The sequence below is a fragment of the Ovis aries genome, chromosome 3 (genome assembly GCF_016772045.2).
Source record: "Ovis aries strain OAR_USU_Benz2616 breed Rambouillet chromosome 3, ARS-UI_Ramb_v3.0, whole genome shotgun sequence".
Classification (NCBI taxonomy): domain Eukaryota; kingdom Metazoa; phylum Chordata; class Mammalia; order Artiodactyla; family Bovidae; genus Ovis; species Ovis aries.
Window position 1 is genome coordinate 61,718,122 of NC_056056.1, and position 27,164 is coordinate 61,745,285.

Sequence of the window (27,164 nt, forward strand, 5' to 3'; positions counted from 1 at the left end):
GATCGCCTCTTGGCCGCGCCGAGCGCCCCGAGCCGCGCCCACACCTGTCAACTTCGCGCGCGCAGCGGTTCTGGAAACTCGGGGTGCGGAGCTTCGGAAGCGGGACCCTCCTGGCCTGCCGCCCTGCGACCCGACCACACGCCAGTGTCCCGTGCAGTCTCGGCAGAGAGGAGCCTGGACCCGCGGAGCGCTTCCCCGCGCGGCGGCCACTCCAGGTAGGAGCGCGTCGGGGCCACCCCTCCGACGCGGCTCTGTGCCTCCCGCGGGGACGCCTGGCCGGTCGGGTCTCGCAGCCTGGGTCCTTGGGTGCGAGCAGCTGTGAAGTTGGGGTGCAGTGGGGGCCCCGGCGACGCCGCGGACGCAGGAGGGACCCTGGGGCGCAGAAGGATCCGCTCGGAGCAGGATGGGGGGAGACCTGCAGGTAGGGAGGGGAACACGGGGTGATAAGGCTGCAAAGGCAAAGCTCACCCCTCACTCGCCACTCGCGCTCCTTTTGACTTCTCTGAGCCCAAGGGACGGAGCCTGGTTCTTTGGCCCAAGATCTGTCGCCCATCTGCATGCACGGAGGTCTGGCTTGCCCAAAAACTTGTCTGTGCCAATTGAGGAGAATGGATAGCCACGGGCACGAGAGGAAGATACGAGAGAACAAGAATTCTAGAAATTAAAGGCATTAGAATTTGACGTGTCTCTTCCAAGGGTCTTGCTTTTAGTGCGTGTGACGCTCCGCTTTGTTTCAGGCATTTCTGTATTTTTAAGTCGTTTCCCTGTGTGTGCCATTGAGGGAGCAGGGGAGAGAGGGAAGACACTGGGTGGGGAGGGTCGACGGAGGGAGACCCTCTAAATAGCACAACAGTTTAATGGCTGCCGTAACTTAATCCTCCCGCACTTGTTGAAAATTGGAGGCCCATGTTGTTTTGAAGTTGATCTTCCTAAATTTTTTCCCCAGATATTTGGGTTAATTTTGGAACCACTCCCTGAAGATGTTTGAAAGGAGGGATGGGATGATGATTGAATGAATGAATGATTATGCATAGGTTCTCAGAGTGATCCTTTACAATGCATCTACACTGCTGAACACTTCTGGATCGAATAGTACTCGAATAGTACGGTGGTTCCAAAGTAAGTACAGACTTGCTGATTGTGAGTGACTTCTTGCCCGAGTAACTGGGTTAAAACATGACACAGTTAATTTTACATTGCAAAAATTTAATACAAAATAAGCACATTCCTTAAACAGCAAAACCCGCATTTTCTCTGTTTCTTGCAAACCCAAGACAAGGTTCAGTTGTTGAACAGAAATAGAGTGATGGAATGGAGGCTTGTTGGCAGCCACAGGTGAACTTGGGATTTCAATGCACTTCTTCTTTAAGTGGCCACCGCTCAGGAGCCAGGTGGTATTTGCTTGGCTGGCTTGTAAGGCATCTGTGTTTTCGCAGAAGTCTTAATGAAGTAGCTGCCGCAGCAGAGCCCAAAGCCCTCAGTGACAATGGATTTCCAGGTGGAAGGGCTGGTAGCCATCGTGGTGTTCTACATTCTCATCTTGCTGGTTGGCATCTGGGCCGCCTGGAGGACCAAGAACAGTGGCAGTGCGGAGGAGCGTAGCGAGGCCATCATCGTAGGCGGCCGCGACATCGGGCTGCTGGTGGGTGGATTCACCATGACAGGTGGGTCCCCTCACACCCACCTTTGTGCCATCCCTGCCATCGCTCTTCAGGGGAAGAAAGCAAACCTTGTTCCTTGTCCTTGAGGAAGTCTCTGTGTTCACTACCTATATACTTTTCAAATATTTTCAACCCAGTAGCACTGGACCAAATGGTGTTAGCAGTTACTGGACAGAACATCAGTGAGAGAAATCTGGGCTCTGGGCTGCTGCGGGCGGAAGCAGTGAAAACAAACAGGTGGGGGAACGTGCAGAAATGCCTGAGTCTCACAAGCTGTGTTTCTGTTCACCGATGTGATGCAGGCAGCATCTCCTTTTACTCCTTACTACAGGCATCAAGTTGTGACTGAGCTGTCTTAATGAATGCTAACTAGTTGATGAACACTAACCAGTGATGGTTTTAAACCTAAATAAGTCAATCTGGGGGCAGCCCAATTCCAAATTGATTGATGTCCTGTCTTGAAACCTTATTCTTCCATGTAGTGAAGTAATTTTACTCACAGGAAGACAATCACGTGTTATGAATCCCCGGTTCTGAGGAAAAGGTTTCAGGAATACTAATACAAAAGGGAAACACCAGGGTGTGTCTTAGTAAGAATCCTTCAGCCACCAACTGCAGCTATCACCCATTCAAACCCCTCCATGCCAGAAGCCCCCAGGGTCTCTCCTCCTTTGCCCAAAGGTGGTTCTGATTAAGTGGTGGCTTGTTTTTCTTTTCTATTCTTCTTGGTTGTTAATATCTTCAAATAATACTGAAAAACAACAATTTAAAATTATATCCATACTGTCACTTGATGCATATTCACTAACATCACACATTTCACTTTAGAGTTGTATTAGGTTTTTAAATATTATCAATATAATCCATACCAACAGGATTACTATGAGTGCCCAGTGGAGAAATATCCCACTGGAAACCATATAAGAATGATACCAAATTTCAGTCCCAAAGTGCTAGTTAAAAACCATTAACCCTGTATTTCAAAAAGTTTTCCAAACCAGTCTGGGCAGACTACATCCCTGTTTGGCCATTTGAAACTTACAGTGTCGTAGAATAATTTATTGATGATCGATTCTGCCTCTCAGATATTCACATTTTGTTTGTTTAACTCTTTGCCAACCATACATGGTTTTGTTCGATCTTCATAACAGCACTCGAAAGGGCTCCAGGCTACGTCAGGACCCAGACTTGTGTGGTTAGTAAGGACCAGAGCCAAGTCTGGCAGCCACACAGTGAACCACACCCAGCCTCTCCCTACTTCTCCATAAAGGTACCCAAGGTGAAAAGAGCTCTCTTTTACCCTCTGTTTCTCATTTTTTCTACATAAACACACATACAGAAAAAAATGTATTTTACAGAATATTTTCTATGATGCATAATAAATAAAACCAGAAAAAAATACAAAAACATGAAGAATAAGAATCACCCACTTACCTATCACCTACAGATGTTTACTGAAACGTTGGTGCAGATTTTCTTGTTTTTTTTTTTTCTTATTATCCAGCTATTGATGAATAATACAGGCACCTTTGTATCTTCATCTTCAGTTTTCATTAGAGCACAAATATCTCTCCTTTCCTCTAAAGACCCACAAGGGATACTGTTATCTGAAGTGAATTAAAGCATTGTAATTATATCTCCCTCAGATTTCTCTTTTGACAAAGAAAATAAGAAGAAAAGCAAAATAAAATGACAGTTGTTGATTTCACTCAAATGTTTGTAAAGAATAAATGAACTGTTGCATACTAAAGTATTTTATTAATCATAAATTATAGTAGCTTTCTATTACTCTAATTAAATAATACATTAATTATGTTCATAAAGATAATATCTCAGAATTTGCTCTTTTATCATTTAGGGTGATTTTAATCTAATAGGCTATTAAACTATATTGAAAAAATTTGAATTGTGATATTTCTTATAACATGTCCTGCTTAAACTTAGCTTTTAAAGATTTTTTCTCAGAACCAAACAGACCCTTGATCAATATCATAGTTCAATTAAAATCTGAACCATATTATCTAAACTTGTCAGATTCATTGATTGTGTTATTTGATAAGGAATAAAAATTGAAAATAAAAATGCATATGATTTAGAAGAATCCTTATTCTCAAGAATCTGATGTGAAAATATATGAACATGCAAATGACCATATTGATAACAATAGAGGGACTTTAATTACAAAAAGTACCCAAGTCTGCCTGTCTATATTATAATATTTTAATACTATAGTTTGTAATAATGATATTTTAACTCAAGTACGAGTTCTCTTTCTGGAAATGGAGAGGAGACCTACACAATGAAAAATGATCACTAATAAATGTTGTGCTAGTAAGACCCAATAAGATCACTAATAAGACCAATAGGCATTTACTTAACGTGGCAAAACATTTCTTGTGTGGTGTGAGGAGTCGCAAATACCTGACAGGAAGGTGAGGTCTCAGGGGCTGTGCTGTGAGAAGTCATTGCTCTAGGTCCTGGATACTTGCCCTTTGTTGGGGGGTTGGGAAGGAAAGTCTTTAAAATTTCACCAGGTTTAGGATAAGAAAAGCATATCATAGCATTTGTTATTGATCAACACCATGGAAAAGCTGCTGTGAAGATGAGGTGACTGCTAAATATCATTTGTCCACTTGAGGATTTTGTGTATAAACTCTCCATTTGTGTATGTAAAGTTCCTTTGCAGGAAGGTCTTTTCATGTTGACCTTTTAAAAATTGTATCAACCACTGAAGGCTCTCTCTCCTTTGCTTTGGGTTTGGATTAAATGCCAGATAAATTTTGGCAAGAGACACTTGTCTTTGGCAGTTTCATAAACAAATTATTTGTTTTATGAACATTCTAACTGTGAAATTTCAGAGAATTTTTCAGAGTCAAATTTTATTCCCCATTGCAGTCCAGAATTCACTCTCATATTTAGTAAGCTTCATGCCAGCCTCTATTCCTCATAATTTCACAGCAATTATACCTAGGGATTACTGTAAATAGTTTGACAATACTCTTCAAAGGGTATAAACTGCCAAGATTAGAATGTTCCATTAACTTTAGCATTTCAGCAAAAATCAACTACTGCAGTTCTTCTCAGAGAAAATGATAGAGTTTATAGATCATTCTGGACCCAAAGTTGTTTAATCAAAACATGTTTTCTTTGATTCTACGGCCTCCCTCCTTCAGCTGTTATGCTACAAAAATGTTATTAAATAATATCTGAAGAAGACATAGTTCTTATTATTCTTTATGAAATATCAAATGTCTGCCTGAAAGACCCAGATTAGAACAAAGACTTGCAAATGAGCATGCAGTCAACATTTTAATTGTCCTGAAGGCTGACCCAAGCCCTAAGTGTAGGTCAGGTCCTTAGGGAGACAGAGAAGGAAAAAGCAATTTAAGCTCAATTACATCACCTGGCACCCTCCTCCCTCCACTTCCTTAACAAAGTAAGGTAGTAAGTACAAATACATTACCGTTTAGAATAGATTTGCCAAAACCCTATGCACCCAGCATGTTTATGAAGTGACTCTATTAAAGGAAAGCACCCACACCCACAACCACACATGCAGACGTGCACACACACACACACACACTTCACTCCTTGAAGACAATATTCATGATCAATGAGGAAAGATCAATACAATTAAAATAAAAGGCCCTTGAAATCAAGACACTTGACTCCATGTTATGGAAGCTAGGGGGAGAGTTGTAGCATTATTAAGAATGGAAGCAGTCGTGAAATATATCACATATGATCTCAGACATTGTGATATTATAATATCATTTCAAAATGTTCATGACTCGGTGGATTTAGAAAATATCCAGGGCAACACTGTTCAGTGGAAATATGATGTAAGCCACAAATGTAACCTTCAATTTTCTACATATCACTTTTTAAAAAGCACAAAAAAATAGGTGAATTAATGTAAATAATAGAATTATTTAACTCAGTATGTTGAGAATGTTTTAATTTTGTTGTGTAACCAGTACAAAAAAGATTGAGAAGTCTTAACACTTATTTTTCCATGATGAGTCTTAGAAATCCAAAGTGCAATTTTCACTTTTCAATCACTTCCACCCAGACCAGTCATGTCTCTGGGGGCAGTCCCACAGGCCTCTTGGGGCTCAGGGGCGCCCTGTGGAGACCACAGGCATGACACATCTCCCCTTCGCTTCTCATCCTGTTTCAGCCACCTGGGTTGGAGGAGGCTACATCAACGGGACAGCCGAGGCCGTGTATGTTCCAGATTACGGCTTGGCGTGGGCTCAGGCACCCATTGGATATTCTCTTAGTCTGATTTTAGGTAAGAAAAGCTTTATACCTGAGTGATTCAGTCCATAAAGCATAAAGATTAGGAGTGTAAATAGCAACCAAAAGAATAAGTCAAACAGCATAACTATTGTGGGAAATGCCACCAGAAATCCCACCGAAGTCACTGTTACCAGAAAGTGGTAACACGAATGTGTAGCTGACTGGATCTCTTGATTATGGAATATGTAGAAAAAATTCCCTTAATCATTTTGCAATCATCACAGTGAATTTCTTAGTGTAATGATGTTTTTTATTTCCAAAATAGTGCGGACATGTCATTAAAAATGAGTCAATTTGAATTGTACCTGAATATCTTGTTTTAAATCAAACTAATAAAAGATCAAGAATATTATTTAACACAGTTCCTATTGTTTCTTTTTTATTTTGCTCTTAGAATACTTTTGTTGGATCTTGTGCTTAATCAAATAAGGTGCATAGACATTTAAGGGAGTGCTGAGCTGGTCCACGTTTTTCAGCCCACGTGATTTGTCCGTGCTATGTACAGCCTTGGATGCCTACAACAGTCGTTGTTAAGGAATTTTCACTTTATTGCTAAATATTTCTTGGTCCTGTACTCACAGGATTTTGCAGATTGATTCCTCAACACATAGAAGTATTCTAAAAAATTCATTTCCTTTGAGAAATTATACACAGTAAAAGGTTAGCAAAGACTTTTATATTGCAGATTTTCAATTTTCTCTTTAACTCTTGTTTGAATTTCCTTTAGGTGGTCTGTTCTTCGCAAAACCCATGCGTTCCAAGGGCTACGTGACCATGCTAGACCCCTTCCAGCAGATCTATGGGAAGCGCATGGGTGGGCTGCTGTTCATCCCTGCGCTGATGGGAGAGATGTTCTGGGCAGCAGCCATCTTCTCAGCCTTAGGTGAGAACCAACGAAACATCCTTCTACATGCAGGGAGCTTCCCAGGTGGTGCTAGTGGTAGAGAACCAACCTGCCAATGAAGGAGATATGGGTTCGATCCCTGGGTCAGGAAGATGCCTTGAAGGAGGAAATGGCAACCCACTCTAGTATTCTTGCCTGGAAAATCCCATGCACAGAGGAGTCTGGTGGGCTATAGTCCATAGGGTTGCAAAGAGTTAAACACAATTAAAGTGACTTAGCACACACACACACACACCGGTTGAACAAGCATTAGATACACAGCTTTACTATCTTCAGCCACAAGCCCCAACCTCGCTTACCTAGATTAACACCACCACCCTGATGCTTACAAGGCCACCCTTCTCCCATGATCTTCACACAGTAGATTAGATTGAATCTGATCACACCCCTTTACTGCTTAAAACCAACCTTTAAACTGGGCTGGAAGAGCTTCTTTTGGACTCTTCCTTCTCCCTTCCTCCAGAACTTCACAAGCCCAGTGACCCCTCCTTAGGATGCACAGCCCCCACTTTCCATTCAAACCAACCAGGAAGAGCCTTCAAATCTTCTACAGATGGCACCTCCTCCAGGCAGTCATCCTGAACTTGCCAGATGCCTTTCCTCTGGCATTCTGTAGGAACCAGAAATTTTGTTTTCACTGGATTTATTACTTTGTATTTACATGGCTATTTATCTATTTCTCAGGTTCCAAATAGTCACAAAAGGAATTATGAATTTCTTGAAGGCAGAGCCTGTATCTTATTAACTCTTATTGTCCCATCACACATGAATGAATGAACTAATCACCCATAGCTACACTTTCTTCAAAGGAGAAAAAGGAAAACAACAGTCTTTCCTTTCTCAATGAATCCCATTTCATCCAGAGTGTTGGAGTGTAGACATATTCAGGGATTTGAAAAATGCACTTAGGGTCTTTGGGGTCTAACTTACTTCCAAGATCCATCCATGCTAAGGACAACCTGTCCTTGAGTTCTCAGCCTACTCATAAAACCTAGGAAGTGAGAGAGTTCAGTGGGATTGCGGGCGAGCTTCAGGCTCAGTCCCCTCCTTTTTCATCCAGAATAAGTCTAAGTCGTCCCACTGAATGTTGAGTTCCTTCCTGAAGACTCACATTGTTGGGCCTTCCTTGTCCTTCCTCTAGGAGCTGTGTCTTTGCGTGACATCCAGGACACTGTCATCTCCATCTCCTCTTCCAAATGGAAGCAATGGGCTTACATCTTCAGTCAGGCTTTAAGTGGCCCAAAGAAAAGTCAGATGACACAAATCTCCTGTGTTATGCATTAGACTGCAGGCTACTCTTCAGGTTTAGGGGTTGTCATCAGATTTGGTCTCTGTAACATCAGATAATATTTTACACCACTCTTCACTTCTTTCTCTCTAGACTCCTATATAGCTGTATCTGATTTTGTTGGTCTCCAACTGTCAGATGAAGGAATGACTTAATGTAGAAAAGAAGTGAATTTAATAGGTAAATGATTTTTACTGAAATAATTCAGTGAAAATATTGCACTTTCCTGGCACTGAGTGGTCATGCTCCACAACCACCCCTGTCGTATCCTAATGAAATTTTACATAAACACACAGCTCCCTTCCCACCTTGTTCTCAGTAGCAATGGTAGTTTATTTGTCATTGGTTTCAAAGCCAGAAAATTTTGGTTTTAAGAACAAACTGCCTGCTGAGATATCAAAAAAGGAGTGGGCTGAATATCTAACAGAATACAAAATGTTCACTGTCGCTGAATAAGGATCAATTCATGTAACAAGAGCCCTAAAGCGAGGATAGAATGAAAACCTATTATTTCTAAAGTACTTTGGAAATACAAATCATAATAGCTAAACTCTGAACTTTGGTGCAAAGAGTTATTTTAGTAAATATGTGTCTACATTTGTGTGTATGTCAACATACATGTAAAATATGTTAATGTCTCTCTCTTTACATACACATGTATCAAAGAATATTTATGAAAACATGACTGCTATTCTTGAAATACATGCTCTAGTTTAAAAAATGTGTATTTCAATCTAACAGCTATGTTTTCTTCAAAAATAATAGTTGGATATACTTCAAAATTAGTGTTTATTAGAAATAGCTTGGGACAAGATATTTTACCACTTTACTATGAATGTGCATAGCTCACCTGCAAAATTTAGGAGTATCTCAAACTGTCTTCTCGATATATATAGACAACATCCTTACAACTTCTTAAATGTGTATTTACATAACAGATCAAATCCAGAGAATTTTTATAACTTTATTTGCAGTATATTTATTTTTCTGGCTGCATGAGTAAATTAATATTTCACAGCAGCTCTGGAAGTCTAGGTTTGGTTTTACTCACTATAAATGATGGAATGATTTAGAAAATATTTTAGAGAAAAAAATTCATTACAAGCTTAATAGTGAAATGAAAGTTGGTGGCTTCTTTAAAGCCGCTGAGTTATTGCCAAATGACAGCTTTTACTAGAATGGCAACCCACTCCAGTGTTCTTGCCTGCAGAACCCCCTGGACAGGGAAGCCTGGCGGGCTACAGTCTATGGGGTCTCAAAGAGTTGGACATGACTGAAGTGACTTGAAAGTGAGAACTGAAAGTGAAGCCGCTTAGTCATGTCCAACTCTGTGCAACCCCATGGACTGCAGCCCACCAGGCTCCTCCATCCATGGGACTTTCCAGGTGAGAATACTGGAGTGGTTGCCATTGCCTTCTCCAGAACCAAGGACTAAGATCAGTCAAATGCTTTATTGTATAAAGTGAAGCCGCTCAGGCGTGTCTGACACTGTGTAACCCCATGGACTGTAGCCCACCAGGCTCCTCCATCCATGGGATTCTCCAGATGAGAATACTGGAGTGGGTTGCCATATCCTTCTCCAGGGGATCTTTCTGACCCAGGGATCGAACCTGGGTCTCCCGCATTGCAGGCAGACGCTTTTACCATCTGAGCCACCACACACTAAACTCTACATCTTAAGGCTCCTCATCGAGTAATCTTTCTTCTGTAACATGCAGCCTCTCTACCTTTGAAGGTGTAGGATTAATAGAAATTGCACCAGAGGGTGGAAAATTAAACAGTATTCAAAAGAAGTAGAGTAATAATTGAACTTTTCATAATTCATGGGATGTAACTTTAAAATATTGTTATTACAGTAGAAAGCTAGACCAAAGGTGAATGGGAAAGAATTGCAACTAAAGTTTCGACATGAAGTGAATAGTCTCAGGAGAAAAAAGAAAATAACTTGTTAAATATCCATACAACAATAAGTCGGTTGTCCAAAGTCACTTGTAAATAACCAACTTTCCTTTGTCTTTTGCTCCCAATTCTTATCTAAGATTTTCCTTTTCTCAATTGGTTTTTACTAAAGAAAGTAATTTAAATTTGATACCAAACCATGGGCTTCCCTTGTGGCTCAGCTGGTAAAGAATCCACCTGCAAATGCAGGAGACCTGAGTTCGATTCCTGGTTTGGGAAGATCCCATGGAGAAGGGAAAGGTTACCCACTACAGTATTCTGGCCTAGAGAATTCCATGGACTGTATAGTCCATGGGGTCGCAAAGAGTCGGACATGACTGAGTGACTTACACTTTCACTAAACCAAAGCACTAAGAAGAAAATTCTTTTGAAATATATTTTGCATTGTTATCTCAGATCAAAATATCTCATTAGATATTGAGATATCTATAGATAATGGATTTTCATCTCAGATGGGCTGCATATGCTATTAGCATGCAATTGAGAAGTGAGGATAGAATGTAAGATTGCAGTTAATGACTCAAAAAAATCACAGTGTGTTGCATGTACATTAGTGTGAGAGGAATATCACTGCTACATTTAATAATACAAGATATAAACTATACCACTCTTGAGAACAACAGGAAAGGGGTGTGTAGAACAACAAGTGAAAGCTGAACTGGCAGCGCAAAACTCCACAGTGGTCCAGCTATCCATACCATGATATTAATATTCTATTAGAAATGTAGACATCAGTAAACACAATAAACAAAATCATGAAGTTAGAAAAGCATCAGTTCAGTTCAGTTCAGTCGCTCAGCCGTGTCCGACTCTTTGCGACCCCATAAATTGCAGCATGCCAGGCCTCCCTGTCCATCACCAACTCCCGGAGTTCACTCAGACTCACATCCATCGAGTCAGTGATGCCATCCAGCCATCTCATCCTCTGTCGTCCCCTTCTCCTCCTGCCCCCAATCCCTCCCAGCATCAGAGTCTTTTCCAATGAGTCAACTCTTCGCATGAGGTGGCCAAAGTACTGGAGTTTCAGCTTTAGCATCATTCCTTCCAAAGAACACCCAGGACTGATCTCCTTTAGAATGGACTGGTTGGATCTCCTTGCAGTCCAAGGGACTCTCAAGAGTCTTCTCCAACACCACAGTTCAAAAGCATCAATTCTTTGGCGCTCAGCTTTCTTCAAATAGATTGATTTCTAAAGCGGGTTTACAATTTTGATGAATCTATAGTGATGGAGATCACTGTAAAGTATGACGCTTGCTGATACTGAGCTGCATGAGCTGTTTGTATATTTTGGATATTAATCCACTGTCAGTTGCTTTGTTTTCAAATATTTTCTCCCATTCTGGGGTTGTCTTGTTTGTGGTTTCCTTTTCTGTGCAAAGACTTTTAAGTTCAATAGATCCCATTTATTTATTTTTGTTCTTATTTTCATTACTTTAGGAGGTGAGTCCAAAGGATCTTGCTGCAATTTATGCCAGAGAGTGTTCTGCTTATATTTTCCTCTAGGAGTTTATAGTGTCCAGCCTGGGTAGCCAATAAGAACCTACTACAGAGCACAGGGAACTCTACTTCTTGCTCTGTGGTGACCTAAATGGGAAGGCAATCCAAAAAGAGGGGATATTTGTATATGCATAGCTGATTCACTTTGCTGCAGAGCAGAAACTAACACAAAATTGTAAAGCAACTATACTCCAATAAAAAAAAATTTTAAGGGAATATAAAAACCCTTAAAAATGATGCTAAATCTATGACTCTGCAGTACATTTGTATCCTAGGAACAAGATTGGAATGCTGCAGGAAATGAATAAAAGTAATCTTTCATAAATTTGAAAAAGTTGGAAAGTGCAATTTTATTACCAATTTTATTATTTTCTCCTATGAATTTATTTCAAACCCTGGTACCTTAGACCATGTGTCATCTAATAAAAGCTGACAGAGGTCAGAGTTAATGCAAAAGAGCACATCAATGCTAACTGTAAAATGAGAAGCTGGGTGGTTATGCTCATCATAAAGGCTTGTTTTTCTCATGGATGTGAGTAAATACACTGCATGTGTTCAATAAAGTCAGAATTTCAGGCAGCCGGTGGAACGATTGCAGGGCCTCATAGTACTGTTCAGTTCAGTTTATGTCATGGAATTCTGTAATCAAGTCATGAGTTTCAGGTTTCCTCATAAATAAGTGAGCAGAGCACTAATTTCAGAAAGAAAGAACAGTTTAGAATGTATGTGTGTATGTGTATATAAACACAGATGTGCACAGGCACACTCAGGTTACTGAGAAGGAAGAGCTGGGCTGTGGAACTTCAGCTGGGCTGTTCCCATCCCATCTCTGCAGGAGCCACCATCAGCGTGATCATCAGGGCCAGTGTGCACATGTCTGTCATCGTCTCTGCGCTCATCGCCACCCTGTACACCCTGGTGGGCGGGCTTTACTCTGTGGCCTACACGGATGTCGTTCAGCTCTTTTGCATTTTCGTGGGCCTGGTGAGTAGAACCATTCACAGAGTTCCTTCTTCCTTTCATCCTCCCTCCCTTCTTCCTTCATTTCTCCTTTTGTAAGAGATGACATGGTATTTCATACCAACTCAGCAGAAACTAATAGAAGTCCTATTTCCCCACCATGGCTAACACACAGTAAGTCATACAGTATTGGAAATTTTGCTTTTCTCTATGGATTACTTGGATGAAAAACTCTAATCACATTGTGAGATTTTGACAGAAAAGTGCCCTCAGTTAGCTCTTAGGAAGGTCTGGGGGCTCCTTTCCTTCATGCCTACATTTGATAGAAACATGTGTGATCTTCCTTCAAGGACTTCTGTCAGAGTTAAAATTTAAACCTTGACCCTGATCTGTGTTTGTCTCTTAACCTTTCCATACATTAGTTTTAGTTATGCCATGAAACTGCTCCTAGGGTATAGAAATTATTTTCAGTCAAATCTTCCCAGTCACTTTAAGGAATGGATATCTTCTAATTCTAAGAAAATACATGTTTTGTATAAACATATATAAAGTTTTCGAATTCAGTGTTTTCTTCCTGAAGGTTTTGCAGTCAATGTGATATGACATAATTAGCTCAGAAGCTGACAACATGTTACTCTAACTTTTCTAAATCAGTGTTCCTCAGTGTCCACAGAGAACATGCTTCCAGGTCCTCCCCTGAATAAGAGGAATGACCAAGCTGTGCCATCTATGAGAAAAAAAAAAAAAACAAACTAATAGATGAAATCTTGCATGTCCCAGATAGCCACACTAATGCTTTCACGAACTCTGGTTACAGTGGATCAGCGTGCCGTTCGCGTTGTCCAATTCTGCAGTTGCTGACATTGGCTTCACTGCCCTGCATACCAAGTACCAGAAGCCTTGGCTGGGGACCATCGAGCCATTTGAAATCTACACATGGCTTGACAGCTTTTTGTTGTTGGTAAGTGACACACATGTCCATCCTCATCTCAGTGCTCATCACCACCCCTGGACACCCTGGTGAGCGGGCTCCCACTCCTTGCTCCACCTTCCCATCAGAGCTTCTGTTCATCAGTGGAGGCCAGACTGTACCTGACTTACAAACCTTGATGACCTATGTGTCCAGAGACATAGGTATGTAAATTATGTATATCAGTTCATACAGTCATTGAAACTATTGATGAAATACTTATCAACATGGTAGATGTTAATGATAGATTGATTTACAGGTTGCAAAACAAAGGGAAAAGTTTTGGAAGCATACAGAGTTGAGGCATGGGATTATGAATTTTAGAATTTCTCCTTGTTTTATTTTATTTTGTTTATTTTTGCTTTTGAGCTTGTTCAGTTCCATTCAGTTGCTCAGTCGTGTCCAACTCTTTGCAACCCCATGAACCACAGCACACCAGGCCTCCCTGTCCATCACCAACTCCCGGAGTTTACCCAAATTCATGACTATTGAGTTGGTGATGCCATCTAACCATCTCATCCTCTGTCATCCCCTTCTCCTCCTGCCTTCAATCTTTCCCAGCATCAGGGTCTTTTCAAATGAGTCAGCTCTTTGCATCAGGTGGCCAAAATATTGGAGTTTCAGCTTCAACATCAGTCCTTCCAATGAACACCCAGGACTGATTTCCTTTAGGATGGACTGGTTGGATCTCCTTGCAGTCCAAGGGACTCTCAAGAGTCTTCTCCAACACCACAGATCAAAAGCATCAATTCTTCGGTGCTCAGCTTTCTTTATAGCCCAACTCTCACATCCATACATGACTACTGGAAAAACCATAACCTTGACTAGATGGACGTTTGCTGACAAAGTAATGTCTCTGCTTTTTAATATGCTATCTAGGTTGGTCATAACTTTCCTCCCAAGGAATAAGAATCTTTTAATTTCATGGCAGCAATGACCATCTGCAGTGATTTTGGAGCCCCCCAAAATAAAGTCAGCCACTGTTTCCACTGTTTCTCCATCTATTTGTCATGAAGTGATGGGACCAGATGCCATGATCTTAGTTTTCTGAATGTTGAGCTTTAAGCCAACTTTTTGAGCTTGTATGGCTTTTATAAGAAGGAAATTGTTCTGGAGCCAATATGTGAGATACTGATAAACAAGCAGATATTCCAGGATTTGGAGCCAATGAGAGAGACAGTCAAAGAAGCAACTTCAGTACATTGTGATCTGGGAAGTTCCCTCATCAGTTCACTCACTCACATGATAAATATTTACTGAACACTGACTCTGTGTCAGTTAGAAAATTGTCCAGCCTCCTCTCTAGCCACCCCCACACACCCTGACCTCTACTTGTACCAAATACACGGTGGTCTTATGGCTGCCTCTTGCTTTCTTTCTTTTTCATGTTGGATTATTTCCTAAGAACTTTCCTCCCTCCATCTCTACCCACTGACACCCCTGGATGTCCAAGGATTGACTTGAATATCATTTCCATGGGCTTCCCTGGTTAGGGAAGTCTTCCTCCCACCATTCCCCCTCCCTCTGTTACCCACCAAATGATTAGTTCTTTCTCATTATTGCTTCCATGGTGCCTCTTTAGAGCATCAACAAATTACATTCCAGTTCAATGTCTCCAATTTTTTATAATATATTCTCAATAAGAATGTTAAGCACAAAAGTCTGTTCTATACTCTGTGGGAGAGGGAGAGGGTGGGATGATTTTGGAGAATGGCTTTGAAACATGTATAATATCATGTAAGAAACAAATCGCCAGTCTAGGTTCGATGCAGGATACAGGATGCTTGGGGCTGGTGCACTGGGATGACCCAGAGAGATGGTATGGGGAGGGAGGTGGGAGAGGGGTTCAGGATGGGGAACTCATGAACACCCGTGGCAGATTCATGTTGATGTATGGCAAAACCAACACAGTATTGTAAAGAAAAATAAAGTAAAAAAAAAAATTTTTTTAAAAAGAATGTTAAGCACAACCCCAGTGTAGGCAGACTGCTTATATGCACTCTACCACACATTGTGTGGAGAAAGCAATGGCACCCCACTCCAGTACTCTTGCCTGGAAAATCCCATGGATAGAGGAGCCTGGTAGGCTGCAGTCCATGGGGTCGCTAAGAGTTGGACACAACTGAGCAACGACTTCCCTTTCACTTTTCACTTTCACACATTGGAGAAGGAAATGGCATTCCACTCCATTGTTCTTGCCTGGAGAATCCCAGGGATGGTGGAGCCTGGTGGGCTTCTGTCTATGGGGTCGCACAGAGTCGGACATGACTGAAGTGACTTAGCAGCAGCAACACATTGTGTAAATCATTTAATAAAACAACAATCTCACAGTTAGGTACAAGGTAGAAATGGGTATAAAGAGAAATTCTAGTATCTTCTCTATATTAGAAAATACCTCAGTGCACTAGTTCTCCCAGTGGACGGGGATCTCAAGAGTAGAAACCACTTCTCACTCATCTTTGGGCTCCAAAACCATTCCACTGCCTGGCACGTGACTGGGATCCAGAAATATTCATTGGGTTGTTTTGACTCAAATTAAACTTCATGATTTCAGAATATTAATGTTTTTGAGACAATTTTGTGGTGGTTAGAACTTCCAGATAAGAACAAATTGAAGGTTTCCGGGCAGTTTTAACACAGCTTAAAGTGGGTAAGTTAAGGAAAAGAAAATCTTATGCTAGGTAATTATGAAAGAAAAGAACTTGAAGAAATCTGCACAGTTGAAACTGTGACAATGACAGCTGTGAAGATGAAAGGCATGTAAAACCATTTTCTATACTTCAGAGTCTTGCTATACTTAAGCAAGACTGAATGTGATTATTAAATATGATTACTGAATGATTTTTTTAAAATCTCATTTTAAAAATACCAAATAAGCATTATACACTCCCATGTGTAAAATAGACTGCTAATGGGGAGCTGCTATACAGCACAGGGAGCCCAGCCTTGTACTCTGTGATGACCTAGAGGGGTGGGATGTCAAGGAGAGGAAGGCTTAGGAGGGAGGAGATATATATATGCATATAGCTAAGTCATGTTTTTGTAGAGCAGAAACCAGCCCAACATGGAAAAGCAATTATCCCCCAATTTAAAAAATTTTTTTATAAAATTAATAAATAAAAATAAAACGGGAAATTAAAAAAAAAATAAAAACAACTAATAGATGCTATTTGCCTCCATTCATCCGGTGTCCCCATGGCTCCCATGCAGATGCTGGGTGGAATCCCATGGCAAGCCTACTTCCAGAGGGTCCTGTCTTCATCCTCCGCCACCTACGCTCAGGTGCTGTCTTTCCTGGCAGCTTTCGGGTGCCTGGTGATGGCTCTGCCAGCCGTGCTCATTGGAGCCATTGGAGCATCGACAGGTAAACCTCTGGCAGCTTCGCTGATTGATTCACTCAGGCTTCACCCAAGTTACCAGCAAGCACCCAGCTGCCCTCCCTCCCCCACTTTCCCCATTACTCCCATCGTGTATCTGCCTTTGTTATATGAAACGTCAACAAATCATCTTATAGTTCAGACATTGTTTGACTGCTCACCTCACCAATAAGACATTTGTGAGCAGCCCCCAGCCCCACTGTTGGGATATTTATCAACCGTGTATCTGTGATCTTGTCAGCCATGGTTCTCAACCAACGTGCACACTGTCATCATCCAGGGAGGTGGAGGGACTCAAAAAATACTCGTTTCTATCCTACACCACAGGAATTTTCTTTTAGTGACCTAAGATAGAGCCAGAGATCTGTGTTTTTAAAAGTTCCCTTTTAAAACTAAGTCAAAGCTGAGAACCAGTCAGTTAGTGGGAAGCTTCTATGTAGCACAAGGAGCTCAGCTCTGTGCTCTGTGATGACCTAGGGGAGTGGGATGCAGGGGCGGGGGGATGTGGTTTGAGAGGGAGTCTCAAGAGAGGGTGGGAATATATATATACGTAGGGTTGATTCATGCTGTTGTGCAGCATAAACTAACACAACATTGTTAAGCAATTTTACTCCAATTTTTTTTTTTAATGGGAAAAAAAAGTAGAGAACCACTGACTCAGAAGTTGACCTGCCATCACCATAACCACATAAAGATCACTTTGAACTTGAGGCTTCAGTTTACATTTTCAATAGTTTGTTAATTAAAAGTTTCCTTTCTTGGAGAAATCAATCAATAAGTTTGTAAGTAAAGATAAACTAAAACACTAAGGCACTTAGAGAATATCTTACTCAAAATTGGTAAAAAAAAAAAAAAAGTTTTATGACATGATTACCTCCCATTTATCCTCCATTCTGAACATTTTTTTAAGTTTTGTCCTTAATTTGGTTGTACTTACTAATTACTCCTGACCCTTGGGTATTATTTCTGGTCCCATAATATTCCAGTTAATGCTATAAAACTGGCCAGATAAAAGCATGGCTTTGAACAACTGTAATAGAAAATGAGGGAAGGAAAAATGGTAGGATCCAAGGAAAACCACCCCATATGGTCCTATAATCATGACATTAACATTCAACAAATAAAAAAGGAGCTCTACTAAACAACTGTTAAAGCTTCTGCTGTATTCTTCTTACATACTAGTATAACTAAACAGTAAAGATTTATATGCAAAGATAAGCTTAAATTTCAAGTTCTTTGACCACAGAGTCCAAAAACTTCCTGAAAATTTCAACCCCATATTTGCACTTTTTATTCAATAAAAAGGGACTGTCTTTGATCCATTCATGTTTATTTCTAATAAGTGAAATTCATGTTTGACTGCTCACCTCACCAATAAGACATTTGTGAGCAGGAATTTACTCGAGAGAAAAATAATGCCGAGGAAGCTCCCACCACAAGGCTTTACCCAGGAAGAGAATGGGTGAGAAGAGGCCCACTGTTGTCTTTATCCACTTCTGTGTATAACTGAGCAGTGAAACACCATGTGTTCTCTCACATCTCCATGTGGTTGGAGGAATCCTCTAGGCTTCAGCTTGAGAACACTTATTTTCAATGAGTCTGCACCAGATAACACCATTGTAACACTGCAGAAGAGAAATTTGTATTAAAAAATCTCACACCACCATATCCTGTGCAGGTCCTGTGGATAAGATTAAGTGTAACCAAAACCCATTAGACACCAGAATATAGGAGACAATGTCACTGGACCAATACATGGACTTGCCACCTAATTAAACTAACATACCCCACTGGACTAATTAGATTTCCCACCGATTAGACTAGGTCATATCTTCTGAATTTATTTCGAAAGCTACCTAGTAAATAGAACTCCAGATGGATGGATAGATGGCTCTTTGGCTGTGTTTGTTGTTTCTGTCAACAGCCTGGAACCAGACTGCATACGGGCCTCTTGCTCCCAGGGAGAAACAGGAGGCAGACATGATCTTGCCGATTGTCCTCAAGTATCTCTGCCCTGTGTACATTTCTTACTTTGGTCTTGGAGCCGTTTCTGCTGCTGTCATGTCCTCAGCAGATTCTTCCATCTTGTCAGCAAGTTCGATGTTTGCTCGCAACATCTACCAGCTTTCATTCAGACAAAATGTAAGAATAGTTATATTTTCTTTAACATTACATTGTTGTTATTGTTCTCATCCTTGCACTTAGTGTGTAGGTATTATTCTATATTATTAATAGTCTTTGTGAAAATCTGACCCTACCTTGATTCCGCACACAAGGTTAAATGATGATGCACTTTATTTATGAAGGTCTTTCATATATGTTGTATATGAAGGCTTCCCTGGTGGCTCAGACAGTAAAGAATCTGCCTGCAATGCAGAAGGCCAGACTCTATCCCTGGGTCGGGCAGATCCTCTGGAGAAGGAAATGGCCACCCACTTCAGCATTCTTGCCTGGAGAAGTCCATGGATAAAGGAGCCTGGTGACTGTAGTCCATAGGATGGCAAAGAGTCGAACATAACTAAGTGACTAATACACACATGAAGGTTTTTAATGCATGCTATTATTCACTCTAATACTGAGGGACACGCATCAGTATAACTTTTTCCCAAGAGGTGCAGTCATATTGCAATAATTTAAATGTCTTCTCTTTCTAATGAAGGAGTAAAATATCTTAGAAAATATCTTAAAATATCTTAGAAAAACTTCAAGTTTAAATACAGTAAGAAACTAAGGAAACCCTGGTGTAGGCAGAACATAGTGAGTCATTATATCATAGATATCGCTGTGATGCTTGTTTTGCTCTTCACTTGAACCCCAAGTCCTCCTTTGTCAGGAAATAGCCTCTCAATTTGATTTTCCTTGTTGACTCTGAGGGCATAGAGCAGCACACTCATGCTCACCGAGGTGCTTGTAGCCCTCTATACCTTCTTCCCTCACTCAGGCTTGGCTTTCTATAAGTTTTCCAGGTCATGGTTAACACAATGGTCTCACTTCTTTTGTGTGTGTGTGTGAAAATCTTTATTATCAACACAATGATCTTTCTAAAATGAAGGCAAGAAAAATAAATTTTATAAAATACACAAACAACAATTTATTGATTATGTATGTTTTTTTACTTGGAGATGAATAAGATTGTGCTTAACAGTGAAATGAGATACATAAGAAATTAATCCTCCAGAGTACCCCCTTTGTGTTGTTATTAGCAATGCTTTGCTTAAGTTCTAATCTGCATTCAATTCCTAATTTTTCAATTTTCAAATTTCCTTTCTCAGCCTTCATGTAAATACACAATGTATAATACTTGTTTGAAAGTGAAACTGAAATTCCTCAGTCATGTCCCACTCTGTGTTGTGACCCCATGGACTATCCAGTCCATGAAATTCTCCAGACCAGAATACTGGAGTGGGTAGCCTTTCCTTTCTCCAGGAGATTTTCCCAACCCAGGGATGGAACCCAGGTCTGCTGCACTTCAGACAGATTCTTTACCAGCTGAGCCACAAGGGAAGCCCAAGAATACTGGAGTGGGTAGCCTATCCCTTCTCCAGCGGATCTTTCCGACCCCAGGAATGGAACCAGTGTCTCCTGCATTGCAGGCACATTCTTTACCAACTGAGCTACCAGGGAAGCCCATAATACTTTTTTAGTTTCATGATTTTTTAAAAGCTTATAAACTATTCTTTGAAAACAATATTTATACGATGTCTTACAAGTATTGCCACATAGCATCTAAGTGGTGCCCCTTGTTTTATAAGGCGGTTATTCTCAACGGAGAGAGGAAGCCCCCTCTCTGCCACACCCCCTCACTGCCATATTGCAGCATCTTGCGTCTCTTTCTGACAATCAGCGAGCAGCGCAAAGGTGCGCTCTGGTTCCTCGATACCCGTCACTGAAACTCCTCCCCAGGTCCACCATGGAGGCCACCTAGATTGCTCTGTTCCTGACTGTTGGTTTTACCTGTAAGCTGTGCCATTTGAACCAGTTATTCTTTAGGGCAGCTTTAAAGCACAGGAAGGCATCTCATTCTCCTCCGGGAGAAGCCCGTACTTTCTGAGAAAAACTGACTCGATGGCGATTTCTTACAGGCTTCCGACAAGGAGATCGTCTGGGTCATGCGCATCACGGTATTTGTGTTTGGAGCTTCTGCAATGACCATGGCGTTGCTGACGAAGACGGTGTATGGGCTCTGGTACCTCAGCTCTGACCTGGTCTACATCATCATCTTCCCGCAGTTGCTCTGCGTGCTCTTCATCAAGGGTACCAACACGTATGGGGCCGCGGCAGGTTACGTCTCAGGCCTTTTCCTGCGAGTCACTGGCGGGGAGCCCTACCTGAACCTGCAGCCTTTGATCTTTTACCCTGGCTATTACATTGATAAAGGTGGCATATATAACCAGAGATTCCCATTTAAAACCCTCGCCATGGTGACCTCATTTTTATCCAACATTTGCATCTCCTATCTAGCCAAATACTTGTTTGAAAGTGGAACCTTACCACCAAAACTGGATGTATTCGATGCTGTTGTTGCAAGGCACAGTGAAGAGAACATGGACAAGACGATTCTGGTTAGAAATGAAAACATTAAACTAGATGAACTCGCACCTGTGAAGCCACGGCAGAGCATAACTCTCAGCTCGACCTTCACCCACCAGGAGGCCCTCCTGGAAATGGATTCAAGTCCAGAGGGCTCTGGGACTGAGGATAATTTACAGTAACCACATCTACATAAAACTCTGCTTTCTCAGATGAGGCACTAGAGTAGACTAGTCCTGAAAGGTTGGTTTGCAGCATATACAGTATATTTAAAAAAATAATAATAACAATGAGGAGGACAAAAATCCATAGAGTAGTTAACTTGCACAAATCCAAGACAAGTCAGAAGGAAGAACCCTTGAAGCAGCAGCTCTCTCTCCTTCACGGACATGTCTCATCTTCATTTAATTTTGACTCTTGGTAGTTTTGTGAAGTATCTGAACATGACTAAAATCCCACTCGAAAAACAGAAAGCCAAATAGAGTGTTCACCTTAATTATGGAAAAAGGAAGTTTAGATATGAGAAAGCCAAGGAGTTTGAGTAGCCTTGATCCTGACCTTGTTGGAGAATGCCCGGAGAGTCTGATTTAACTATCACACTGAACTTATAAGAATAAATCCTGCCACTCCACTGGATGGTACAATGAATTTGTCAGCTGATTTCTCTGGTGTGATGACTAATTTCTTCTTTTCTGTTAAAGATAACATTTGCTGAATATGCAGTTTGTTTCTCTTTTACTGGTGATGTGTGTTATTCTGAGCACAGGCAAGGCAAACAAAAAAATATTGTGTAGCAGCATTTCTTGACATGCAAGGTAATAGTAAGAAAGAGTGCATCATGGTAGAGTATTCCTGGCTCATTTGGATGTATCTAAAACTACCATGGAGAAGGAAATGGCAACCCACTCCAGTATTCTTGCCTGGAGAATCCCACGGACAGAGGAGCCTGGTGGGCTTCCGTCTATGGGGTTGCACAGAGTCGGACACAACTGATGCAATGTAGCAGCAGCAGCAGCAGCAGCAAAACTACCATAGGACTACCATATGCATTGGGGAAAGTATGTGTAGTGAGAAAGCCGTGATCATTAGGCAATCTGGCAGTGATAAATCAAGAAGGCCATTAAGTAGAAATTGCCAGGAACAACAGTGAATTTTACCTTCATCTGAGGTTTGGAACATTTTGCTTCATGACAAAAATGTCATCTCTTGACCGTCTATTTGTATCAGAAGTGAAATTGAGCCACTTGTAAGGTGAGATAGCTACAGGGCCTATCAAAGTGAGAGACAAGCCACATTACTGAAAGTGGTAAAATTGGAAAAGCAAAGCCACTCAGTTTTGAATGTTTGTTAATGAGGATGGTTTGTTAATGAGTGCCAGGAGAGCTACTTCAAAAAAATGTATTTCAGCACATTTTTGCAGAAGCCAGTCTTAGGTACTAGACAAATCACTATTACAAGTGGTATACAGTGAATTTTAAAATGCAGAAGAAAGGAGAAAGTAAAAATACATCCTAAAGGAAAGAAGCCATCAATTTTAACATTTGGTATCTACATAACTTTCATAAGGTTGGTCATTGAATATTGTTTTACTCCTTTTCTGGAGTTAAAAAAAATATGTGTATACGTTATGGTTTGTATCCATTTTAGAATTTTAAATGTTTAGCCACCAGTCACACAATAGAAATAACTGGAGTTACTTCTACGAAAGCAGAATGAACGAATCAGCTGAAAAGTTATTTGAACATTTGATCCAATAAAGAAAAATAGTCTGAGTGATTCAAACACAATTATTAAAAAAAATTTCTTTTTTTTTTTTGCAATTCATAGACAAAGTGAAGTGAATTCAGTGTCACAACTTTAAGTCCAGAAGTTGTGTTTAGGAAGCTAGAATTTCTTGTTTATTGTAATTGTCTAAAGGCAACAAATAATAATCTCTTTTGTTATTAAGTGAAGTGAAAGTCATTCAGTCACGTCCAACTCTTTGTGACCCCATGGACTATAGCCCACCAGGCTCCTCTATCCATGGGGTTTCCCAAGCAGGAATACTGGAGTGGGTTGCTATTTCCTTCTCCATGTTATTAAACATGAATTTAATTTACAGAGTAATTCTTGAATATGAAAATAAGTAATTTTGCTTGTCATTCCCATATTTTAATTGTCATTCCCATATTTCTAGTCCATGGGGTCACGAAGAATCGGACATGACTGAGTGATTAACACTTTCACTTTCACCCATATTTTTAATGATTTATCCAAGCATGATGGTGAATAAGACATTGCATTCAGAACTTTTACAAAACATCAAATATGACCTAAATGAAAAGAGAATTATTGTTACTTATCTATTTGCTCAGCATCTGCTCTATGTCCACTGTTCTGTGGAGTGCTTGAAAAGAAGCACATTTTGGGGACCAGTAAGTGTGGGAGTCCCAAAGTTCTTGTACATGGGTTGAGAGAAGAACCAGGAAGAGGCCACATATTTTTTTAAAAAACTACAAAGGTGGGAACTTCTGACATGTAAAGGTAATTAACTGACGAACTGCAGCTCCTAGCAAGTATGATACTTCACATGAGCCTCTTTCCAGCACTCTGTGTGAATAGTTATTTTCACCCACTTCATCACTATAAATTTTTGTTTCAACCCCTTTAAGCAGTCTTCCGTAAAAACACATTATCCATGTTACAGTAGCATGAAATAGAGAAGTAGTGTCTCTACTGATATTATATTTTACAATTTTGTTGGCTAACAGTTGTCTAATGACCATATTTAAATCCAGTGAAAAAGAATAAATACGAATAGTGAAATTTTCTCCCATTCCATTCATTTTGTAAGAGTAGAAAGATCAACTGGGAAGAGCCTTCACCTTGTCCCAAATGTTAAGAACTGGAAAGCTTAAATAGTTTAAGCTAATAAATAATATTCTGTTTTTATTTAACTTACTTCTTTCCTACTCTCAAACCAGATATACATAAAAACTAGATTAGTGTAAAATATACCTGTAAATGCTTAAATATTAGCAAGATGATTCTTTTAAAAGAACAAAAAAAGTTGAGTATCCAAAGGAATGAAACAGCAATTATAATGTCTTTATTTAGGCTCATTTACACACAAACTCCCCAATTTCCAAGGAAGAAACCAAGTTGTGAGATGTGGTAGACAATGCATTGTGCTCATCACTTGCTCTGTCTTGACATCATGGGAAGCATTCACAGCTTTGCAAACTTTTGTTTTTCCCTGGTGGACCTAATTTTCAAAGACCCTTTCTTGAGGAAAATAAAACAGCAACATCTCAAACACCACTGTATCACTCTTTGGAGGTGATATCTGTGGACAAAGCGTAGGAATAAAACACAGATTTTATTTTCATACTTTTTCAAAGAGTGTAACATGTTTCTTGTGTCATTTTCTTGTTTCTTTTCATACATAATTTTCAAAATAGCAAGCTCACAGCTGAACTGAAATGTCAGGAACAAACTTCCAAACAGTGTTAAAAGCCAACTTCATTGTTAATCTTATAAGTAATTAATGAATTTGATGTGAATATCAAATGAATGTAAGCTTGAAATGAGTGAATCTTATGTAATGGCTGTTAGCTTTTTTAAAAAAATAATGAGCTAGCATTGTATTTTAAACATAAATGTGGCTTTTTCTTTTTAGCCTTTAAGAAAATGTACTCTAGTATAATGTATAATTTATTGTAAGTTTGCTACAAACCAGATAGATACATATAATAGTTCTAAATGTATATTTTTGTTTGTCAAAGTATTATATAAACTGTGCTTAAAATAAGTAGATTTGCAACTGTTGTAAATGTTTTAGGTGTAATGGCATTATATTAAATTGTTCTGGTGCAATTCAGGCTATTACCGCCTAGGTTTGGCTTTTGGGGGCCCTTTTTAAAAGGAATATAGAGGGTGCTTCCTTGCAGCAACGTGGATGGACCTGGAGATTATTGTACTGTGTAAAGAAAGTCAGAGAAAGAGAAAGATAAAAATGAACTTATTTACAAAACAGAACAGACTCATTGACATAGAGAACCTACGCATGGTTACCAGAGTGGAAGAATGGGGGGATAGGATAATTAGGACATTTGGGATTGACTTGTGCATATTGCTCTATTTAATATGGACCTACTGTATAGCCCAGGGTTCTCTGCTCAATGTTATGTGGCAGCCTGGAGGGAGAAAGGTTTGAGGGAGAATGGATATATGTATATGTATGGCTGAGTCCCTTTGCTGTTCATCTGAAACTATCAATTGGCAATACTCCAATATAAAATAAAAAGTTTTAAGAAAAGACAGTTATGCACTGAAACTGAAATAAACCATCTTGTTACCAGAACACATGAAAGCACTAAATGGAAATATAACACCAGGCATAAATCTTGGAGCAATACATGATATCATAGCTCAAAATACAAATGAGAGTTATTTTTCTTAGAAAAGAGTTTCTATCACTGTACACAGCTTTCTTTAAACCAAAGAAATCAATAGACATTATATCTATTCCATTAATATCAAGAAGATCTGCTTTTTAGAAACCATGATAACATTCTGCTCATTGGTGATTTAGGATATGCAGCCAATCGTTAGATGATGAGTTGGTTCTCTTTGTGTTCCAAGGGTATACTTCATATTTCTTATCTCAGGGGCTCCTCAGGGGTCTTTGTTGTTGTTGTTTAGTCACTCAATCATGTCCAACTCTTTGCAAACCCATAAACTACAGCCCACCAGGCTGTCCATGGGATTCTCCAGGCAAGAATACTGGAGTGGGTAGCCATTTCCTCCTCCAGGGGATCTTCCCAACCCAGGAATCTAACCAGCTTGTCCTGCACTGCAGACAGATTCTTTACCACTGAGCCACTAGGGAAGCTTCCTCGGGGAAGGTTCCTCAGAGGAACCTAAGTCCCTTCCACCTTAGTCACTAGCCTACAGATGTATACAGGGAGTAGGGAGCTCGGTAAGCTTGAGGATGAAGGAAGAAAGAGATAAGTAGTTTGGGCAGGAAATATTATATCAGTTTGTCTGCCATATGCACACATTTCTGGAGAACACATATATTTGCTTCACACAAATCTATAATATCAAGGAAATTATTAAGAGCTAGAAAGGAGAACTGAGAATATGATATTGGAGCTGATGTATGCCTTCTTCATTTGGACCATTGTACTGAGAGAGTTTAATCTGACCATTAGCGTTCTCCCAAGACAGATACTGTGAGGGAGATCCAGGGAGCTACAGGGACCTGATAAATGATTATTTCTTCCTTTTTTATACAATCATCTAAAGAAAATCTCCAGGGACTTCCCTGGCAGTTCAGTGGTTAAGATTCCACGCCTCCACTGCAGGGGTGTGGGTTCCATCCTTGGTCAGGGTACTGAGATCCTGCATGCCCACATTGAAGCTAAATTCTTGTTTTAATTTTTAAATTCAAGAGAAACTCCAAAACAGTGAAAACATTCTTCTCTTATTATTTTAATTCTCTGAAGTCTAAGAGTATGTGGAAATTTTATGCTGATTTTTAGTTTGAAAACTATGGTTCACTATTTCAAAGAAGTACTGTATTATGCATTTTGAAGCCAAAATGCTGTTTTGGTTCACTATTTTTGATCTAGAAGTAGTTAAAAATTAGTTAGGACTGAAGACCTAATGATAGAGTTAGAACAGTGGGGTTTAATGAAAGGAATAATTGAAACTACCCCCCTCATAGAGCTCT

The 27,164-nt window shown here is 40.1% G+C and overlaps 1 protein-coding gene across 1 annotated transcript; it reads left to right on the forward strand.

Annotated features, from left to right (window-relative positions):
- On the forward strand, positions 1-25,749 carry SLC5A7 (solute carrier family 5 member 7). Its single transcript, XM_004005919.6, has 9 exons — positions 1-215; positions 1,437-1,664; positions 5,842-5,955; positions 6,691-6,846; positions 12,447-12,595; positions 13,389-13,532; positions 16,752-16,905; positions 18,843-19,060; positions 21,001-25,749. The coding sequence occupies exons 2-9, from the start codon at positions 1,487-1,489 to the stop codon at positions 21,628-21,630; spliced, it is 1,743 nt and encodes a 580-aa protein (XP_004005968.1). The 5' UTR covers positions 1-215; positions 1,437-1,486; the 3' UTR covers positions 21,631-25,749.
- Positions 25,750-27,164: the final 1,415 nt, after the last annotated feature.

Bases quoted from the DNA above. Each gene is read 5' to 3' on its own strand.
- SLC5A7 (XM_004005919.6), top strand. From the start codon at position 1,487: ATGGATTTCCAGGTGGAAGGGCTGGTAGCCATCGTGGTGTTCTACATT. The intron at 1,665-5,841 runs GTGGGTCCCCTC...ATCCTGTTTCAG, and splicing joins GGGTGGATTCACCATGACAG to CCACCTGGGTTGGAGGAGGC. The intron at 16,906-18,842 runs GTAAACCTCTGG...TTCTGTCAACAG, and splicing joins AGCCATTGGAGCATCGACAG to CCTGGAACCAGACTGCATAC.